This window comes from Phocoena sinus, chromosome 2 (genome assembly GCF_008692025.1).
Source record: "Phocoena sinus isolate mPhoSin1 chromosome 2, mPhoSin1.pri, whole genome shotgun sequence".
In the NCBI taxonomy this organism is placed as follows: Eukaryota; Metazoa; Chordata; class Mammalia; order Artiodactyla; family Phocoenidae; genus Phocoena; species Phocoena sinus.
Window position 1 is genome coordinate 155,655,768 of NC_045764.1, and position 22,905 is coordinate 155,678,672.

At 35.7% G+C, this 22,905-nt stretch overlaps 1 protein-coding gene across 2 annotated transcripts in view; it reads right to left on the minus strand.

Annotated features, from left to right (window-relative positions):
* CEP128 (centrosomal protein 128) overlaps positions 1–22,905 on the minus strand; it is a 436,342-nt gene that overhangs the window by 40,881 nt on the left and 372,556 nt on the right. For both annotated transcript variants that reach the window (XM_032624894.1, XM_032624895.1), the window contains one exon: positions 13,774–13,797. In XM_032624894.1, the coding sequence (XP_032480785.1) occupies positions 13,774–13,797 (24 nt within the window). The remainder of the gene's footprint in view (positions 1–13,773; positions 13,798–22,905) is intronic.

Sequence of the window (22,905 nt, forward strand, 5' to 3'; positions counted from 1 at the left end):
AGTTAGGCCCAACAAGGTTACATTTTAGTAAGAAGCTACAAGTAAGCACACGAGATTCCTGGAAATTTTTAAAAAAATAATGTTTGAGAAAGAATCTTATGAATGTTGTTTTGGTAGACTGGAAATTATATGTTGTAGGCACAGAATACATGATGGTATCAGTAGAAAAGGCATGAAATTAACTCAGTGGAAATTACTAGGACTACATCCAACAGACATGAAGGCAGAGTAACACCAGGCTCTAGGGGATGGACTGTAAAGGCACATTCTTAAAGGGCACAAAGAAGATGGCTTAAATCAGTGATTCCCACACATGACTGCACGTTAGAATCATCTGAGGAACTTTAGAAACTACTGGGTCCTATCCCAGGTCAACTGAATCTGGAGGCAGGAATGTGTTGAACTAAAATTATTAGGATTATTAAATAAGAACCATAAATCTAAATTTCTCAGACCCTAAATTTGAAATAATTAAATTGAATTTTGGAGGTAAAATGTATATAACATAGAGTGCCAAGACACATAACCAGTGTGACAAAACTAGGACCAGAATGCAAATATCCCGATTAGTCAGCCAAATCTTTCTAGTCCATGTATTGCTCCTGTGACTGGGAAAGGTAGTGCACACATAAGAGAGGATTATTTGTTTTAAATTAGAAATGGACTTTCCATCCATTACCTCATTTGATCTTCTCAGCAAATCTGTGACACAAATAGGATAAGTAATAGGCCCATTTCATAGATAATAGAAATTAGGATCAGAGGGGGTAAGTGAGTTGTCCATGTGAAAGAGCCAGGATTCACAACCAGGTCTTCGAACTCTCAGGGCACCAAATTCTAATCATTCTCTAAGAAATGTGGAGATCACCTGGCTTTTGCCTTACCCTCTCAGTCAACTCCTTCATGTCTGGGAACAAATACACTCTTCTTCAAGGAAAAACTAATGTCTAATGTGGAGTTCTGGGGTATTACAAAGCAAAACAAGTTCTGAGTTAGAAATGATAGGGATAAAAGCTGAAAACAGTAAGTTCTCTGACAAGATATAAAGGGAGTACTTCACAGAATCTAGGTGTTTTAAGTCAGTGAGTCTATATTTAATATGCTTTAGAGTATCTGGTTAATGTCTGATGACAACGAAACAAACAAGTCAGGATGTGTTCTATTGGCCTTTGCTACGGATATAGGTAGAGTGAGATCCTAGTAGAGAAAAACATTGAAGAAGCTCCAGAAAATCATTTACAGAGCACGAACTATGCGAAATAAGAACAGAGCCTAAAGACAATAATGAGGCAAGGGCTACTCTGATGGCCTTTCACTGTTTGATGTTCAAGTATAATGTATTTGGGGGCAATGATAGGATAAAATCGTTCACTAATGTTAAATGATTAACACAAGACCACTTTGGATATTTATATTAATAGTGCTAATAGTGACAGTATACTCTCTCCAGCCTTTCATCTGAGATCAAAGTTTGTTAAAAGCCCTAAACAAACTTTATAAACAGTTGTGTAAGAGGAATTAGAGTATAAAATTAGAAAAAGATCGACTGAGGCATTTAATATCACTGAGCAAAAGCTCAGGACACAACTAGTAATGCAGCCAAGGGGCACGCCAACACTCTTCAACATTCACAAGGAAGAAAACCAGATCAAAGCTGCTTTATTAAACTCCATGTACCAAGAGGTCGAGGGCATATTTTGACAATTCTAAATATGATTCAAGAATTCAGTGTCCTGTTTATGACTCTGCTTGCCCAGCTCAAGGTAAATATGGGATCTCGTTGTTAATTGTCTTCCTCTTCACTTAGTATCATTCACTAGGTACTTACTTATAAAGCATTCCTTACTCATATCTTCATTACTCTCAACATTCACAAGTGGAGTATGTGGAATGGAAAGAACACGGAACCACTAATCAGGACAAATGAATTCTAGCCCTTGATTTGCCATATTTGGCTATTCATAAATTCCTCTGTCCTCCATACTTCTTATTTATAGGGTCAGGGGTTTTGACAAGGGTCTCTAAGAGTCCTTCCATTTGTAACATTACCTAGAATGTGAGATCCACGGCAGCAGGGACCCAATCTGCTATATGCCCGAGGACACTGTCGGGATATGGCAGGGATTCAACAAGTATCTGTTGTATACAATTACGTGATTAAATCAGGGTAAATTGTCTGAAAGCAACTATTCATAGGGTGGAAATTTTTTAATGAAGATAATTTTTTTTTAATTCCTCCTAGACTAGAGTCTACTAAGTAAAAGACTTTTAAAATATGACCCAGTCCAGCACAATTAAAAAAAAATTTAAAAACTGAAATGTAGAGAGGTTAAACAACGTGCCCGGAGTCATGTGCCTGGTTATCGGGGAGGATATGACCAGAACCCACCATTTCTGACTCTAAAAATCAGATACTGTTGTACTATATCACTTTCCATCATTTAAAACTAGGCATATAATAATTTTCAGCTGAAACCTGTATGCACTTGGTTAAAATTAGGTGCACAAAATGAAAAATTCCCAAATTAGCTTTTTACGTAAAGGCTACTTCAAAATGTGTGTAACAGACACTACTCCCACCAACTATATATTAAGGGTGTAATACCAATATTTCATTTTATAGTTAGATTAGGTTCTTAAAAAGATGTAATACATTATTACTCTGAGATTTCACCCAGATATGCTCTCTTAAAGAGAACAGAAAGCATTTCTTATATGTATTATATTTTTCAGAAGGATACTTCAGAAAGTGTTTTGTAATATATACACTCATTATCTTCACAATACAAAACAAGCGCTTTTTACCCATAGAATGCACTGTTATTGATAGTGTTTGGAACAGGACTATAAAACACATCATCAAGCAAGGCAGTTAGGCAGTCTGACCACTTATCAGCATCAACTATGAAGCTGTCAGACTGACCTCCAAACACTGAGGAGTTCAATAATACTAAATTCATCTGCTGGTGAAGCTGCATTCATTATGTAATTTCTCAATGATACTTTCCCTATGTCACCGCATTTATGAAAAATCTGACAGCGCTGTGAGAAACGATCTTTGCAGGCTGAAGGAAGTCTTACATTTTTAAATTGGTCATCACCTTTTGCCACAAGGTTGCAACTCTGTATAAACAGCCCACTGGTTTCAGCACCATTTTCTTCATTTTAACATAAGCACAGTCATGTTTTTGCAATTTAACCCTTTGAAGATGACCCCATTATTGGAAAATATACACATTTTAATACTGACTAACACAGAATACAGACTCTGTATTTTGGGACAAGGTGGCGAAAGGAGAATGTCTAGATTGTTTCAACCAAGATCCCTCATGAGAGATTCATGAGGATATTTCCGTTTGCCCTCGATGCGAATATACAGAAGGTAGACTAACATTAGAGCAGTGGGAAACTTGGCAGAACGGGCTAGGACAGGGTTTGTGCAAAACCTTTTTCCGGTTTCAGTTTGAATGGGTTCCCAGGAAGTGTCAAGTTCGAACAAATCCAAAATTTTACAATGCAGCTCAGCCAAAACTGCTGAGATTCACCTGATTCTGGGTCAAAACCGTACAGAGCACACTGCGTTTTATTTGGTGTAAAGCCAATTTGACTGAACCTTTCAGGCAACTTCAATGAGAGGCTTATAGCCTTGGCAAGACCAAAAATGAACCTGGCTTGATCTTTGGTTTTGAAACAGCAAGTTCTGGCTTTATAAAGAGATAAAGGCAAGTTTTACCCAGCTTCAAGATTCTTACAAATACTTAGAAGAGGCGCTGCAGATAATTAACTGTTATTTGGCCACATTTACATACTCCAGTCAGTTATTTCCTCAGCTAAACCAGGACACTTTAGTTAAATACATTAACACTATTGGGTCCATATACTCCTAACTGCCCCAGAGCAGATTCTGGTGTCCTAACAAAGAATAATGGTCCTTCTTCAACAACTTATGTGCCTGTAGACTGGCTTGCACACGTAGTAGGGTGAAGCACAATTAGTGTTAGATCCATAGTGGGAAGGGAAGGAAATTGAAAGTAAATCCCCAACAATCAGTGTCTAACAGTAGACAGGTGAAACCAGAATATGCAGCATCACTTAGTAATTTCCAGAGACATACTGGCATACTCTTGTACGCGTGGATACCAAGATCTTGAAGATCAACTGGTATGCATACTTCAAGTCTGGTACCACTAATATTAGCTGAATGAATCCTTTAGAGATGTGCTTAAGCCTCTAGCAGTTTTTTAAAAATAGAAATCCTATTTCTAACAGTTTTCCTGTGTCTTGTAATTCTTCTCAGATAGGCAAATTTGTGCATGTTTTTCTCCATATAGCTGCAGGTTAGGATTTATCCTGTAAATTATGTTATCTCTGCAAGTATATCCTAAAAATACAGGAAGCTTAGATTGTTTTAAGTAACTTTGGTTTGAGAAGTTGATTAAACACTGACAAATTGCAACTACACAGCTACACATTTGCTCTCAGTCAACACTTTTCAACATTTTGATTACATCCTCCTTAAATAATTTTTAAACTGTATATCTCCCTTACTCTTCCCCCTTCCATACACACATTTTTAAGTTGTCAGAATGTTTTCATCATAAGTTTAGGTAGCTGTAAAGGATGAAAATTCTGGAATGTAGTAAATATTGTCATTTTCAAATAAAACTTTTATATTACTCATATAAACTTATCCAGTGAACTTTAAATCTCATTAATTTGTTACCACCATTTATCCACTTCCAAAATAACTAAATACTATCCTCTTTAAAAGACAGATTTTATATGATTCCTTTTCCCTTTGAATTTATTTCAAATCTGTTTTCCCTCACCGACTTTTATCCTAATATAAAATATACTTATGCTTGCAGGCCTATTTATTGGTTATCCTATCATACTTTATCCTTCTCTATAACAAAAACGTATACATATATCCAGAGAGAAGAACTGATTTTTAAAACTCTCTGTAACCATAATGCTCTAAGTGTTAAACATTATTATGGATTGAATTATCATATAATTAATATTAGGTATATTAAAATTTTTGAGAAAAAATTAAATGTGAAATGTCAAAAAAACTCAAGGCTTCCAAATGTATATCTCTTACTGGGATGGATATAGCTTCCTCTTCTCCGGTACTCAATTAGCTCATGTATCCATGGGTAAATGCTAATTTTGTTTCAATAAGACAGCGTTCCATTTCTATTTCTGTTTTTTGTTTCTATAGATTTACTCACTGAGAAGTCTTGTTCACATAAAAAAGTACGTGAGAATGAAATTAGTTTTGTTATAACGATGTCACTCAATTTCTTGAATGCCTTCCTAGTTTTATAGCAAAGAATACACAGTGATCTGTCATCAAAAATTAATTTAAATGATCTACCAGCTCGATTAGGTCCTCTTTCAATTTTGTTGAAGGCAAAGAATTAGAAACCACTAGACTTGCCAAAGGATTGTAATGTAGTTATTAAAGTCATTCACTTTCCATTTCTGGAAGGTAAACCCAAAAGGCTTTACTCACCAAGACTTAAATGACTACAACTGTTCTTTTTTCACTTAGAGATATTTCATTGAACTTAACACATGCAAAAAATAAAAATCTCAATTTCGATACCATTCTATCAGTATGAAATTTTAATATATTTATTTTATCTCAGCATTAAATATATCTGCATCCAAAACTTAGAGCTGCAGACTGGCAAAGCCAGTCCTCATTGTCAAATCAATCAGCCAAATCAGCAGTACTTTCTGGCAGAAAAAAGTCTGACTTCATTTTTCAATTCTATGTAATGTGTTGATGTGTGCTCATGACAACCGTCTCACTTTTGAATCATAATTCTAAGACAGATAAATAGATAAGGCATGGAGCCGGACCAGAGTTTGTCACCTGGATGAAATAAGACACTGCGGCTTTCAATGATTTCTTTCCAACACATCTTAGCTTTGTTTTCTGGAGCTATACATTCTCTGATTATAGTAGGTGGTGGAAGAGGTGAGGTCATTAAATAAAACTGTCTTTACTCCTCCTCAACATCCATCAACAATACATGTCGATTTCAGAACAACCCATTCTCAACACCCCAAATATCTAATACAACCCTTTGTTCTTATCAAAAATATATGGATGACTAAGAAGGACAAGAAGCCTTACCTTAGTGACCTGATTAAAGGAGGACATGAAGGCACCCAAATCATAAACTGCCCCTTGTTTGGCACCCTGATGTGCCTGGGGGAATTTGCCATCATGGGACCCTGGATGGGTGAGAAGGAAGCCTTTCTTCTGCAAAGTGGGAGGGGGCTGATTATGAAAAGTAAGAGGGCCTCTTCAAGCCGAGCTATTTTAAGAGAACGTGCAGCTGAGGATATAAAAATGGATTCTCCTAAACCTACTTGTGTCTTGACTGCCCCTTGGAAGATCTTTGTGTACTCTTGGAGGTACTCTACCGGAAGACTGTGCTGTACCTCACCAGTTCTCTTTGAACCTTACTGTCAGGGACAGCATTAATCATTTCGTTGTAAAATTAAAAAAAAAAAAAAAAAGTGCTGCTAACATGTTTCAATTTCCTTTGCTTTTTGGTAAAATGTGTCATAGATACAAATGAGTACTAAAACATATACATAAAGAAAATGACAATTTTTGTGGTTTTAGTCATCATTTCCCTGATTATGAATGAAGCTGAATATATTCTTACATGTTTCTTCTTCAACTGAAATGCCTGCTTATGCCTTTTATCCTTTTTCTTTTTTCTTTTTTTTAAATCTGCATTGTTTATCTTTTTCTAATTGCTTTGTTGGCAATAAGATTTGGATACAAACTGATTTGGATACAAACTGCTAGTCAGTTATATCTTCTGCTACAAATGTGTTCCAAGTGTGGCTTTTCTTTTCATTCTTTTTATGTTGTCTTTTGATTTATGGAAGTTCTTAATTTTGGTGTGGTCAAATCAGTCATTTCCTTTATGACCTATGTTTTCAGTGCCCCTCCCCTCACCCCTAGAAATCCTCCAAAGTCCCAAGGTCATTATGATACTAAACTATACTTCGCTTTAAAGCCTTACGGTTTCATCATTCACATTTAGGCTTTCACCCACTTTTGCATCTGAGATAGGGGTTCAATTTCATTTTTTTATACCATCTATTAAAAAGTCCATCCTTACTCCTCTGATATGTGATGCCAGGTATGTCAGACATCAAGTTTCTATGTACACATATTTGTTTCTGGATTCTCTATTTGATTACATGAACCTATTTATATATTCCTGTGTCAAGACTACACTATCTTAATTTCAATAGCTTTAATAAGGTTATATGTATGTTAGGAAAACTCTCCCCACTTCCTCTTCTTCAGAAGTATCTTGACTATTCCAGAGTGTCTTCTCTATAAAGGCTCGAATTTTTTTTTTTTTTTTTTTTGCGGTACTCGGGCCTCTCACTGTTGTGGCCTCTCCCGTTGCGGAGCACAGGCTCCGGACACGCAGGCTCAGCGGCCATGGCTCACGGGCCCAGCTGCTCCGCAGCATGTGGGATCCTCCCGGACCGGGGCACGAACCCGTGTCCCCTGCATCGGCAGGCAGACTCTCAACCACTGCGCCACCAGGGAAGCCCAAAAGCTTGAATGTTTTTGTCAGATATTTTCCTGTATACTTTGTATTCTTTGTTACTTTTGTACTGATATAGTAACTTTAATAACATTTTCTCAGCGATTGTTGCTGGAGTTAGAAGGAAAAGGGACTTTCAAGTACTGGTTTCTATCAAACTTGTTCAACTATTTTTCATAATTTAACTATGAATTCCTAGAGCTTTTTATAAAAACAATAATATTACTTTCAAATAATGATAGTTTTACTGCTGTGGTTAATACCACCAACACAGTGTCTAACAGAAACTGTAGAATGGGGCATCCTTTATTTATTCCTGGTCTTAAAGAGGGACTTTCAAAATGCTAAGGTGAGGTTTGCCAGAGATTTTTTTTCACATGACCTTTATCAGATTAAGGAAGTTCTCTTCTATTCTTAGTTTTCTAAAAGGTTTATGAGGATGATAATGATATCATAGGAATAAATCTTCTTATTCATCTATTGGGATGACCTTATTAAATTTATTTCTCCTCAATCTGTCACTATGGTGAATAACACTGACTGAGTTTTTAATTTTAAACCAACTCAATTCCTGGAATAAACTCAATTAATTGATGAATTGGTAATTTGTCAGTGTTCATGAGTAATTTTCCTTTTTATACCTTCCAGGATTTATTTTGCTAATATTTGTGTATAATACTTTTGTATCCATGTTAATATGTGAGAAGTTCCTTAATTTCCCTTATTTATACATTCCGTCTGGTTTTGTCTCAAAGGTTATGCCAATTCCTAATGAGTTGGGCATGTCCTTTCTTTTATTTATTGACCTGTGAGTTGTTTAGAAGTTTACTTTGAAATTTCCAAAAGTCTATAGCTTATTTCGTTCTTTTTGAATCTTAAAGCTAGTTATAATCATGTCACTAAATTCCGGTCCACGGAAATGAACAGAAATGATACGTGCAAATTCTAGTTTTCACTAAAGGCAAGTTACATACATGCTCTCCCTTTCTTTCTTTTGTCTAGTTACAATATTAATCTAAGGGCTGGAGTGGAACAGGCATCTTAGATCAGGAGGCAGAAGCAGTATATTGAAGATGGTAGAGCAAAACAACAAAAGAAGCCTGGGTTTCTGACACCATACCTGCCATGGACACCATATATTTGGATTGTTAAACGAGAGTGAAACTAATTTCTATCTGACTTAACCCATAATTCTTTTTGGATTTCTCTTAACTGAGGTCATGCTAACTCTAACTAACACAAAGGTATCGAGAATCTAAATTATCATGGCATTTATGGAAATGAAAATAAAGACAGATCTGAGGTGCGATATGACAAACAGAATTTGTATCTCAAGCTGAACAGCCTTCCCTTCCCTTTCATTTCCTAAAATGACCCTGACTTCTTATTGTACTGCCTATATCTCCTCTTCTCCCTTGACCTCCCACTTACTAAGTTCACTAGTGCCTTTCTATAAACAAGGGTAATCACTCTAACCCTGCCTTTCTGGTACCAAACTGTCCCAATTCCTAATTTTCCTAGCACAGTCCTAAAGTTGTATTACCTCCACATGCGCTTTCCCTCTTCCTGCTTGCAGGCTCTCACCACTCCACTCCGGTGGAGTGGTGGTTTTACACCACCACTCCAGCTGTACTCCTGCACACCACATTCACCACGCCACAACCCCTGATTGAAAACCATTAATGACTACTTATTGGCTAAATAGCCACGCTACCGCCTTTCACCTCCCAACCTCGTAATGGACACAACAGAGAATGCAAAGCAATCACAGCAGTGCTCTCCAAAAGAGCAGCCCAGAATCCTTCCCAAAAGAATGTTTCAATAGCCAGTACTGACCAGTAGGAACTGGCACTCAGGAAGAAACCCACTTGTATCCCTGATATAAAAGATAAAATCTAAACTCCTTGGTTTGTATTTCAAAACCCCGAAGTGTCTATTACTCTCTCAAAGTTTTACAGACAATGAGGCTATAAAAAAAAAAAAAAAAAAAAGATGTGAAAGCCTTTGAAATGGAACAAAAACTTACTGGGTATTTTCAATGAAAAACTAGTTTTTGCCTCGCGGACGGTTCTGGGTTTTTTGGTTCTACAGGATCTCTGTATCAGTCACTGTCTTTGAGCTATTTATAACTCTGTGAGTTATAGATGACTGATTGATTGCTATGCAAATGATTCTTGTACATAGACATGAAATAAATTTTGTCTGGGGAGGTTCAATTGATTTCCTTCCTCCACTATGGAAGAAGACAGTTTTGCCTCTATTTTAAATTCACTTCAGTACTCCAATGCTCTTTGAATGTTCCTTTAAGTGAGTTGTAACATCTTGCTCATTCTCTGATTAATTAATGAGTTAAACTCATTTGTCATGAGTTCATTTTATATTTGTATGAGAGTCATGATTTCATGATTTTGCCTTAAAATTTTTTTTTTAAATATCCTTTTAGCTAACTCTTTTTTCTTTCTTTTTTTTTTTTGCAGTACGCGGGCCTCTCACTGTTGTGGCCTCTCCCGTTGCGGAGCACAGGCTCCCGACGCGCAGGCTCAACGGCCATGGCTCACGGGCCCAGCCGCTCCACGGCATGTGGGATCTTCCTGGACCGGGGCACGAACCCATGTCCCCTGCATCGGCAGGCGGACTCTCAACCACTGCGCCACCACGGAAGCCCTAGCTAACTCTTTTTTCATTATTGCCTTTAAACTTTTATTACATCCCCAATATAGAATGTCTTCTCTGGCTCTTTCTACCTGACACTACTGATTCTTCCCATTTCAGAGAGGAAACAAATCTCCTCCGTCATGTCCTCAAACTACAAAAGCCATGCTTTTCCATGACGAACCTAGACTGCAATGATGTTAATTTATTTTACAATTATTGTTTCTTTGTAATGCCTTCTACAAAATGCACTGTTTCATCCACATGTTGTAGACAGTGCATATTTATCTTACATCATTCATTCATTTATATGTAAGCAACTTCTCTCCTCAATTAAAGTGCAAGCTCCTTGAGAGAACTGATCACAATTCCTTTTCCTTTTCTCCTCTTCACTGTCTACCTAGTACCTTAGTGCACAATAAATATCCACTCTGAGTCCCCAGTATGTGTAGGAAGGATGCTTGCAAGCTGGTAACCACTAGTTTGTTCTCTGTATCTGTGAGTCTGTTTCTCTTGTTTTGTTTTATACCCTTGTTTTACTTTTTAGATTCCACAAATACTCTGTTATCACTTATATGTGGAATCTAAAAAGGATCCTAAAAAGGATCCTTCCAACCAAGATTTTTTTCAGGTAATCACTTAGCTTTATTTGGGGAATCAACCTACTATGTTTTGGCTGAAGGTGGTTCCTTCCTAGGAGAATTCACACTAAACTTTAATGAAGATCATGGGAGCTTCTGTGAAACACCAAATAAAGTGTAACACTGATCAGAAAGGCTAGGGAAAAATGAATAAATTGATATGCTTCTGGGTACTTTTTTCCCTCAACTATCAGTACTGTGTATACCTATATTCCTAAGAATAGTCTATGTGAGGATTATATACATTCAGTTCAACATTCATTCTTTGATTTTACAAATGTTTATTGGTTGTCAACTGTATGTTAGAAATGTTTTGCAGGCCCTGGGGGTGCATTTGTAAACAAAATGTAATTTCTATTCCAAGAAGCTTACCTGCTAGTGAAGAAGGAGAGGGAAGTATTGAGAAAGAAAAGGGAAACAGACACAACTGCGACCTGAGCATATAGATAATTGGTGACAAGCCAAATCAAGTTGCTCGTTATGACAAAAAAGACCTTCTTATTTTCAGGTATTATAACTACTAAACCTTTAAAATTAATCTATTGTAAATACTAATGGAATAATGAAATTTCAAATTTTGCAGATCTGTATCACCAGGACACGTACCCTACATTCAAAGCCTTACATACCCTAATACCACCTAAACCAAATGAGAGACCACCAACATTTTTCTATGGTTTAAGTGCTAAGTTGGGAGAGACTAATAAATGGTCTTGAGACTGCTTCCAGCATATTTGATTTTATGAACTATAAAATACTTTACCAGCTGAACAGTCTACCAAGTATATTAAATCCACTCTTTATAATGCCATATGAAGTCAAAGGATTTCATAACATTTGAGCATTAACATTATTACTGAGCATTTTCATTTTTCATTCATTATTACCGAGGTTTTACTTATAATTATTTCAAATTAAAACCATCTTGAGAAAACTGCCACTGTAAAAAACCTAGTTCATTTAACCAGTTTTATTTTTCTCATGATGATTTTTTATTTTTTACCTTTATTCTTAGAGGAACCCTTAGAATAAGGCATTTAAGATTTTATACCATAGTACTATGTTAGTAAAGAGATTATGTAAATAAAAAAGACCAACAAATACTAATAAAAGTTACAGGCTTCTTGTTGTTATTGATAATTTTCAGCTTCACATGACATACTAGTATAATCAAAATGATTAAATAAGAAATAATAAGCAATCACTTAATGATAATGATAACCTAACACTTGTCAGGTCCTAAATATTTTCACATATATTTTCTTTCTTAATTCTCACAACAGTGTGATAAAATATGTTTAATTCTATTCACTTTTACAGACGAAGGAATCAAGAAATAAGCGATTTACTAAATGTTGAAGTGGCATTTTGTGTACTGAACCCAGATCCTCAAACTCAACATTTCTGTTTTGGTTCATACTTTTAAAAAGAGCATTTAATTTACAAGCCAAATACTGTTGGCAAAACACTTTCTAAGGATAAGTAAAATATATGTGGAGGAACACTAAACATTTTACTCACTTACAATGTCATCATGCTGAAACCAAGAAAGTCAGTGTACTTTCCCAGTGGCCTGGTTAAATCTAAGGAATAGATTATTTCCCAGCTATGGTCTGCACACTGTCGATCAAAATCACTTGCTTACACAGGACTAAAATACTCTCAATTAGCATCTTTCCTTTCCTCACACTCAAAATATAAATGTTTTATTCTTAATTAGCCTTATTGTTTAAAAGTTTCTTATTTTTCACCTGCTCATTAAAAACATTAAAAAAACATCACCACTAGACCCAAGTCACTCAATATTTTGTGTGTTTTCAAAAGTTTTAAACACAAAATATGCATATTCAATATTTGCATCATACTCTCTATATAGCTTTAAATACCTCCCCCTGTATATAATAGCATGTCAATATTTTCTTTTTGAAAATATGACTTTTAATGGCTGAATAATATTTCATCGTTAGGTGGTACCATAATTTATTTTACCATTCTTTCAATTCATGTGGTTTTTATTATAAAAATGTTTATTTATAAAGTAATCTAACCATGTTTTTTAAAACTTGAGGAACAGAGAAAGGAATGATATCACAGCCCTAATTCTTGTCTAACAAGTCGCTATTATAAGATTTGCTTGCTTCTATTCTTTTTTTTATACACCTATCATCACATGTTATCATTAAAGTACACGTAATTTTACATCTTGAATTTGTTTCCATTTAACATTATATAATAAACCTTTTCCAAAATCTTTGTGTCATGCTGGGTGGAAATTTCACACTTTATCTAACCATTACTTTATTGCCGAACAATAAGTCATCTCCCCTTTTTTTCTATAAAAATGTATATCATTTTCCAATAAATATTGCAAGCATGTAATCTTTATATATTTGCACTTAAAAAAATGATTTCCTAATATCAGATTCCTACAAGTAAGATTACTGAAAAAAAGGCTAACCAGCTTTTATCATTATTTGGATATTGTAAAAAAAAAATGTTGACTGCCCTTCAAAGTATAAATAGAAACCTAATCTCAGTTTCTTATCAACTAGTCCTTTTAGTGATTGGGAAATACAGAAATAAGCATAATTACATTTAAGCTAATTATGTTTTCCATAAATTAGTGCATCACCTGTCTTGAGAGAGCAGTGACCACTTAAACACACACAATTTTTTTCTTAATTCTTTTTTTTTTTTTTTTTTTCATTTTAAAAGTTTGTATCTACATATCTTTCTGGTATAGTTTAGCTTACTTTCCCCTGTGAATCTTAGATATAGTTTTAGAAATGCTTTCCAGAACTGCTTCCTTTGGGGAGTGCTCTGAAATCCACATCAGGACACAGCAGTAATCCTGATAGAAGGACAAAGAAAATGCCCCAACTTACCGTTTCTAACGCATGTACACGGTCCTGCAAATAAAGCATAATACATAATTATTAAAACAAAGCTATAAAAAATCATTTCAAGTTCACTTAATTTTTAGATTTTCTATTTATCCTCTATGAACAATAACATTTAAAAAATGTAAAAAATGAAAATTCCTACTCAGGATAATCTCTCCAATAGAAAAATAGTCACAAAAGAATCACTTTCCTCATCTCAACTAGTGTTACAAGGTTTAATTTAATAGTAAATACCATAAATTCAAACATAGTTACTAAGTGGAATAGATTTTATCACTTTTGCATTGGTAAAATTATTTATCTATTTAGTGAAATATAACTATTAGATCTGAATATATGAACCACTAGACAATAGTAGTGATTTAAAAAAGGAATTTAGCACATATACCAGCTCTCAATAAGGTATACAGCACAAAGTATGCTCTCACAGGAAGTAAAGTTCAGACATAAGAATGACTTCACCAATTAAAATTAATAAGTACACTGTTAATTGAAACAAGGCAGGAAAAGTAAATGAGAAAGATATGTCACATGCAGCCAATCCTGAACCCAGATAGGTCTTCATTACCTACAATATCTCAGAAGGTTTCATAGAAATACTGGTTTTACAAAGAGTCAGTGATAATATCGCTTTAAAAACTAAATGATTAAGAATGGTTTCATTCTCAATCCAACAGTTGTGTTCTCAACTGTTCCCAGAGCTAACAGCTACATACTAAAAGTTTTTACCGAAAAAAAAAAAAAAAGCTGACTTGAGAGAGAGGAGACTGAAAATTCAAGGAAGTGCAAAGCCATCCTTTTTACGAGGGTCAAGGCCACTTTTCTTTCTATTCTTTCATTTTAAGTAGTTGGAGGAGATATATAAAATCTGGATTTTTAAAAATGAAATTGTTTGCGCTAAGAGGGAAAGGAAGGAAAATGGTGCAGAGGGCCATTCAGCTCAGATCTCTGTGACCGTACAGAGACTGACAGAGACCCATGACACTTAGGAGCATAAACTTGGCTCTCCCCTGCATTCCCCCAGCTTCACCTAACACACAGAGGCCTTGCCTTTGAGGACTTCTGCAACCCAGCCTTCAACCCTCAGACTGTGAAACTGGGTTGAACATTTCTGCCTCTTTAAATATTTGGCTACGTGGGCACAAGCTAAATGAATATATTATGCAAAATCAGCCCAAAGCAGATTGTTTTTAGCAATATAATCTGTTTAATTACATTTTGTTGGCATACTTGAGAGAACCTCACCCTTGCCCCCATAATTTTCATAAAACAACTGCTATTTTATTGGTGACTTGTGTACTGTCACATTTGAGTAGCTCGTAATAAATGCATATAATGCCTCAAGGGGGCTTTGATCTGTTCTTACCAGGCATCTTATTCACAGTGCATCTGGGACAAAATCATTCAGCAAAGTGTTATCATCACTTGCAGACTGAACAGAACCTCATTAGACAGTCTTTGGGCAGTATCGCATTTATATGAACCATCTTGGAAGGCTGAAAATATTTACAGCCACTATTTGGGCCTTAAGTTTTCCCCACACCATGTACCTATGGGGCTCATATTATTTAGAATTAGCATATTTTAAAAGCACACATACAGCTGGTTTGAAATCCGTGATATCATATGATGCCAAAATAGTACAACTGAATTAAATTCCATTTTAATTCATAGCTCACAGTTTGGTAAAGATAAACTGATATAATTTATGTATTACTGTCTTCATTTTACTTAAATATTTGTTACAGGATTTTATAATACGCACTGTCACGGATTACATGTTTGTGTACTCAGAATTCATGCACTAAAACCCCAATCCCTAATGTGATGGCATTTGGAGATGTGGCCTTTGGGAGGTAACCAGGTCATGAGGATCGAGCCTTCATGGGATTAGTGCCCTTATAAGAAGAGACACAAGAATGCTTGCTTCTCTTTCTGCTCTCTGCCAGGTAAGGGAATAAGGAGAAGATGGCCATCTACAAGCCAGGAAGAGGTCCCTTACCAAGAACCGAATCTGCCAGCACCTCGACCTTGGACTTGCCAGCCTCCAGAACCGTGAAAAATAAATGTCTGCTGTTTAAGCCACCCAGGCTACAATAATTTGTTATAGCAGTCCCAGCTGACTGAAACATATGCCTAGTCTATAAGGCTAAAACGCAAATGGTCAAAAAATCTCAATTTCGTTAAAATATAAAGATCAATAATCTATTTCAATACAATTTACTTATGTCTGTCTATAATCTACTCCATTCCAAAATGGTACTGCGATAGCTTTCAATGAAAAATATATATGTTAAGAAAATGAGAAAATTAGGGAAACAAGAAATTCAATTCATTAGTCTGAATTTAAATAATTCCGTTTGCCAATCAACAACAGCTAATAGGATACCAGTCATTGTTGCCAATTAGTGAGCTCTGTCTAAACTGCAGTTTTGTTGGCCTTAATTGTAGGCCATAAATAAAAACAAACTACTCCTAATCTTTATGAACTTATTAACTTGCTTTTTTTTTTAACATCTTTATTAGAGTATAATTGCTTTACAATGGTGTGTTAGCTTCTGCTGTATAACAAAGTGAATCAGCTATCTGTATACATATATCCCCATATCCCTCCCTCTTGCATCTCCCTCCCACCCTCCCTATCCCACCCTCTAGGTGGTCACAAAGCACCCAGCTGATCTCCCTGTGCTACGCGGCTGCTTCCCACTAGCTATCTATTTTACTTTTGGTAGTGTACATACGTCCATGCCACTCTCTCACTTCGTCCCAGCTTACCCTTCCCCCTCCCCATGTCCTCTAGTCCATTCTCTATGTCTGCGTCTTTTTTCCGGTCCTGCCCCTACATTCTTCAGAACCTTCTTTTTTTTTGTTTTTTTAGATTCCATATATACGTGTTAGCATACGGTATTTGTTTTTCTCTTTCTGACTTACTTCACTCTGTATGACAGACTCTAGGTCCATCCACTTCACTACAAATAACTCTTTTTATGGCTGAGTAATATTCCATTGTATATATGTGCCACATCTTTATCCATTCGTCTGTCGATGGACACTTAGGTTGCTTCCACGTCCTGGCTATTGTAAATAGTGAGGCAATGAACACTGTGGTATGTGACTCTTTTTGAATTATGGTTTTCTCAGGTTATATGCCCAGTAGTGGGATTGCTGGGTCGTATGGTAGTTCTATTTTTAGTTTTTTAAGGAACCTCCATACTGTTCTCCATAGTGGCTGTATCAATTTAAGAAATGTATTGCGAAATTTAAATGGTTGAAGTTGACTTCTTTTTTGGCAGAAAAGATTAGTTATTATAATTATGTATATAAAAGAATTAGGCTACTGCAAATCGCTATTCTCAAACAAAATATTTACATACTTCTGCTCCTGTTCTTATCATTAAAATATCCAATAACTTAAGCCAATATTGTGGCACTGATACAGTCTATGAAAACACATGCCAGTATACGTCCTGGAATGAATATATAATTATACCAAAATATATTCTCCCTATCCTCTCCCACTCTTACTATAACTGCAACTGTAGTGTTTTGTTGTTGCTGTTTAATCTTCAATTTTCATTTCAACAGATTTTATCTTCAAGCTTGGCCTGCAGGTTCAGCACTCTCCCTCCTCTCCTACCACATACACACTCCTAAGGTTAGATCCCCAAAAGAAGAGAATTGCTAGGATATTGAAAGGGGGGAGAGTAGGTGAGAGGAGTAGAGGGGGAAGACAGAAGTAATGAAGTAATGAAGACACTCTCAGTATAATCATGACATTTCAGGTGGTTTTAATAAATCAGTGGTTCTTATTTTTGTAGCCATGGACTTTGAGAATCCTTTCCCCAGGAAAATGTACACTATACACAACACACAGAATTTTGTATATATTTTTAGGGGAATTGCAGACTCTCTGAAACCCACTCATGGGCCTCCAAGTGCTTTTACTCCAAATAAAAACACTTGAAATAAGATGTAAGAATTATTTTATTAGACCAAATAATTTATTTTAAATAAATTATTTTATTATGCCAAATAAACTATTTTATTAGACCAAATCTATTTATTTCTCCTGTATGAAATATTTCTGCATAACAAGGAAAGAAACAATGGGGAGTGGAAGGTTAAAAATTGGAGGAGAGAGTTCCTTCAAATGTTTTGAAGAAAAAAGCTCTTAGGGAAAAAATATGTTTTATCGTTACCAGTTTTTTTGTGATTGGAGAGTCCCTTTCCCACTATTTTTTAGTGCTATTTAAGATGGGGAAAGTCTAAGAAAAACCTAAAATGGCAACAATTATTTTAATGTTTACTCTTAAGGATTATACATACAGTCACTGCATAGTCCTTGAGTTACAATGAAGAGTACTAGCTGTTATTATCAGTGTGAATACTACATACCATTTCTAAATGAAAACAATAATGCTAGAAATCACATTTTAATTTATTCTGGGCTTGACAGATGGAGTAAGGTGAGTTATATTTTTGAGAAGGACAATAGCACATGCACTATAAAAAAAAGATGTATTTTAACTTTTTATCATTAGGTTAGTAACCTGTCTTGAGCTGTATATATTCCTTTGCTACCTGGTCACAGTGGGGCGTACATTAGAGTTTATGAATAAACCAAAGCAAATTCATTAGTATCACTGGAGATGGGAACATATTTGTAGGCTGTTAGGAAATGAACGATACGTGGAGAGTTGGTATCTGAATCCTTGCTCATTAACAGTTTATTTGACTCAGCTGAGCCAATCAACTAGCCACATTGATTCATCCATCCCATCTAAGAAATGAAATAGAGACTCACAGGTCTGAATACTCAGAGTTCTCTCCCCCTGATAAATAGAGCTGTACAGGTCTAGTGACTTTATCACAATAATGCAGCATTTTCCAAAAGTGCTTTAAATACATCCATTAGCATACAAAAAAAGCACAATACTGGCGTAAAAATATAATGAAAGTCTCTATTGCTTCCGAGTCTAAGAAACATTACAAGCATAGACTAATTCTGGAAACTTCTCTGTACTGAAGGGCCATGATGAACATATAATTTTCAAAAAGAAAACCCACAGTGAGGACTCCCTCTCATCACTGTTCTAAATGCACAAAGCCTGTTTTCTGGAAGAAAAATCCACTGAGCTTCACCCAGAGAGACCACTGCAGGGCATTTTTCCTGTCAATGTTATCTTGGTTTAATCAACACTCACACTTTACCTGCTGTTTCGTACATGAAGGTTATAAAATGAAATGCATTTTTCCTCTATGCATTTTTCTACATGACAACCCATTACATTTAACAAATTGTCAATCATTTTTTTAAATAATTCAAAGAGTTAGAAATAATTTCAAATGTATTCTTTTCCACACTTCAAGATATTAAAGTGAAAGAAAAGGAAAAGGCTTTTATTAACCACCTCAAAAAAAGATCAGTGTTTCATAGTCATTCTAAAAAATTAAAACAAAATAGATAAAAATCGTAAACAACCTCAATGTTGCAACACCAAAGTTTTAAAATATAGCATAAGTTGGCTTTGAATACACACAGAAGTCAAAGATCTGTACATAAAATTGCATGTTATCTATTAAAAGTCAAAGTTACTCTATATTTTAAAAACCTTTAGAATGAATGACATTAGGGCAGCATGCAGTGGTTTCCCATCATCTGGTGTTCAATTTAGCCATCATTAGATATTTCTGGTCAATCTTTGTTAACTCATTTCACTAGCTGCTTATGTGCCTTTTTCAAATAATCTACCTCAGGGTTCAAAATAACAAAACAGAAATGCTGAAAAGAAAACCACAACAAGGCATCAGGATTTTACCTAAAAAGTCATCAATAAGAAAACCCAACATTTGGGTTATCAAGAAAAGCCAGTTTAAAGATATGTATTATTTCCTAGCCTAGTAATGATCCTTGTTATCTACCTTTCACTTGAGGACTGGAAAATCAGAAGCAGAAACAATGACAAAATTTAACAACAAAGCCGAAGTGTGTGCTCCACATTTCTGACCTGTTCTCTCATCCACTACCGTTGCCAGATAGGGACCTGAGGCAGCCAGTTTTGCTTCTGTAGCTTTCTTCTGCTGTATTCTCAGGCTAGCGGTTTGGTTTGCGGTATTATGAGGCCGTTGTTGACTACTGCACTTCCATTCAGTACTATTCAGGAAAGGCTGAGGTTGCACTTACACTGAAGTGGGATGTGTACATGGGTTTGCGGAGCAGGGAATACAAGTGGGGTGAAGGAGGAAAATGAAGAGAAAGCATGGAAATGGGGCTCTGTTGGTTTGTTTCAACAGATTTCACACTGGAAAATGCAGCCAGAAAGGCTAGGTAAGGGTTTTGCTTAAAATCCCTGTAAGCATTTCTAGTCAACAGTACAAAACTAATACCAAAAAAAAAAAAAAAAAAAATCTCAGATTTACCCTTTATATTTTAGAACACAAAGCAAGGCAATGAGATTTCTTCCCCCTGCTCCCCTTTAAAATAAAGAATCACTGTAAGTTTCTTCTTTAATGCACAATGTAATACGGTGCATAGGTGTGCGCCTACAGGATAAGACTGCAACCCAAATGAAGGGCAAAAGCCAGAATTCTCTTTCTGTTGGTACTGCTCAGTTCCACAGTGAAACTGCTAGTAACAGGTAACAAAAGTTCAGTGAATGACATCTAGACTGGAGAACACCTAAAAGTTATTTGCAGATAATATAAAGGCTATGATCGTGGTTAGGGGTAATGAAAATGATAACCAATGTAACTTCAAAGATTGTCCCCAAAAGAGATGCAGGAACAGGAGTTGAGTAGCAGGGGGAAAAAGCTAACAATCCAGAAACCAACACACCACATTTTTTTTCAAGGATTTACACCTTATGAAATAAAGTACATGTCTCCAGTTGTGAGGCCTGTCATATATCAGCTGAATATGCTCTGAACTCTTGTGCAAATCATAGTGCAGTGGTGATTATGGCATAATTTATGAGTAGGTCTGTGTCATGCATAACTTGTGGAAAACAACTGGGTGTGCTTTTTTTTTTTCAGGGTGTGTATCTGACTGCCACCAAACATAGCTGATCTAATGAGACTCCCTGAGGCTAACATCTCCTTTGTTTCCCTCAAGTGTGCACATCTCTTGGGTTTCCAAGTGAAGCATGTTCACAAGGAAACCCATATAATCACAGAACCCTTTGTCCCAAGCTCCTTGCTCTTGAATATTTGAATTGCAACACTTGATTGTTGACTACTGTGCATGTCACATGGCTGAGTCATTAAATGGCAAAAGCAAACAGTCCACCTTGGGAATTAAATTGTAATTCCAATAGTCCACATCCTAATTTACATGGAAAGTCATTTACTCAATTCTTTTCAGGAATTAAAGCATAAGGAACATTATATTAGATACTCTCCTTTTCACCCTCATTCCCATATTCCTTCTGCGGGTTACGGCGCACAGTTATCTCTCACCATTCTATACAGAGAGAGAGGCTGCTGCTCAGAATGAACGAGCAAGGCATAGACAGATTGTTTTAAAATAATGTATTTGGCTGACATAACTCAGGCTTTTCTTGCTTCCTAACTCAGTTTGACTCAGCTTAGAACTATTACTAACCTCCCTTTTGTAATACACAAGTACAGGCAGAAAGGGAAAGGTGATTAAAGGATTTAAAACTAGCCTTAGATTATATGTACTCTGATAATCAATGGTGCACTATTCTTAGTATCTACAAAAACTGAGAGAAAAAACCCAACAACATAGTTTTCAGTTGAACTTCTGGGAAGCATACCTGAAGGCTGACTTACCCTGTATGTCCTGAAATAAAGCAGATGTATTTTGACTATTCAGTTCCAAATATTCTAAATATTTTACCTATGAAGTACTTAACTGCTTTTTCTTCAAATTGAGCTTCATTCTGATTTCTCATTGCGGTCTGACTAGCATCTTCCGAAGGTGGCATTTTAAATAGTAGCTTTGGCTGTTTAAGAGAGATGTGAGTAAAGAAAAAGAGTTGGAAAGCTCTATTGTCTACTTAAAGCACTATAAATAGTAACAGCTATAAAAATAACACCAATAGGACCATAATAATTTCTAATGATTTTTAAAGGACCTTTAAAATGTTCCTCCAAATAACTGTTTACCCAACTAAGGTCACAAATTTTAGGGAAATCATTATTTGAAATTTAAAATACTTTACTCTTCAGGATTATAAATAAAGAATAGTGATTCATTTCAAAATATCTCCAATTGTCTGGCTTTCAAAATCATCCCAGGAAGTAACTGATCCTAAATTCCAAAGTCTATGAAGGAAGGAATAAATAAGATGTGAGCTTGTTAACAGACGCACCTGGGCAGTTTTAGCCAGTAATGAAAGCTACTTTTAACACTCACAACCTTACCTGTGGATAATGACCCACTAATGGAGTGTGATTTTAGGAGTTCAGGAAGGTCTGACTGATTACCCAAAATTATAGTTTCCTTCTATTTGCAAAATTATTTAAAATTCTACCAACAGAAATTTATTCTTTGAGGAAGAGGTCAAAATTTTACTCTTTGACTCTTCCCACTCCAGTTCATCTTTCAAAAGACAAACATTCTTGAGACAGATAACCATTAAACTGTAGTTCATTCCAAGGCAGGGTCAGCAAAGTACGACAGAAGGTCACTCCAACATGCTGCCTGTTTTTATAGGTCTGCCAGCTAAGAATGGTTTTTACATTTTTATGTGGTTGAAAAAAAATGTCAAAGTAAGAATAATCATGACGTGAAAATTACATGAAATTTAAATTTCACTTTCCATAAATAAAGTATTATTGGAACATAGCCCACTCATTTCTTTACATATTGTCTATGGTTGTTTTCATTCTATGACGTCAGAGATGAGTTGTTGGGTGAGAGCATATGGCCTGTAAAAGTGAAAATATTTAGATACTGGTCCTTTACAGGAAGTTTGGTAACCCCCTTTTCTAAGATATTGGTGTCCTATAAGAATTACTTCCGGCCTCACAGAGGTCACCCTGTAGGAAACCCTGTATGTTGCTGGAAGCAGAGGATAAGGTGAGACATGCTGACCAGGGATAAGAAACTAAAATAAGAACCAGAAAATTTTTACCCAACTTTTAAACTTT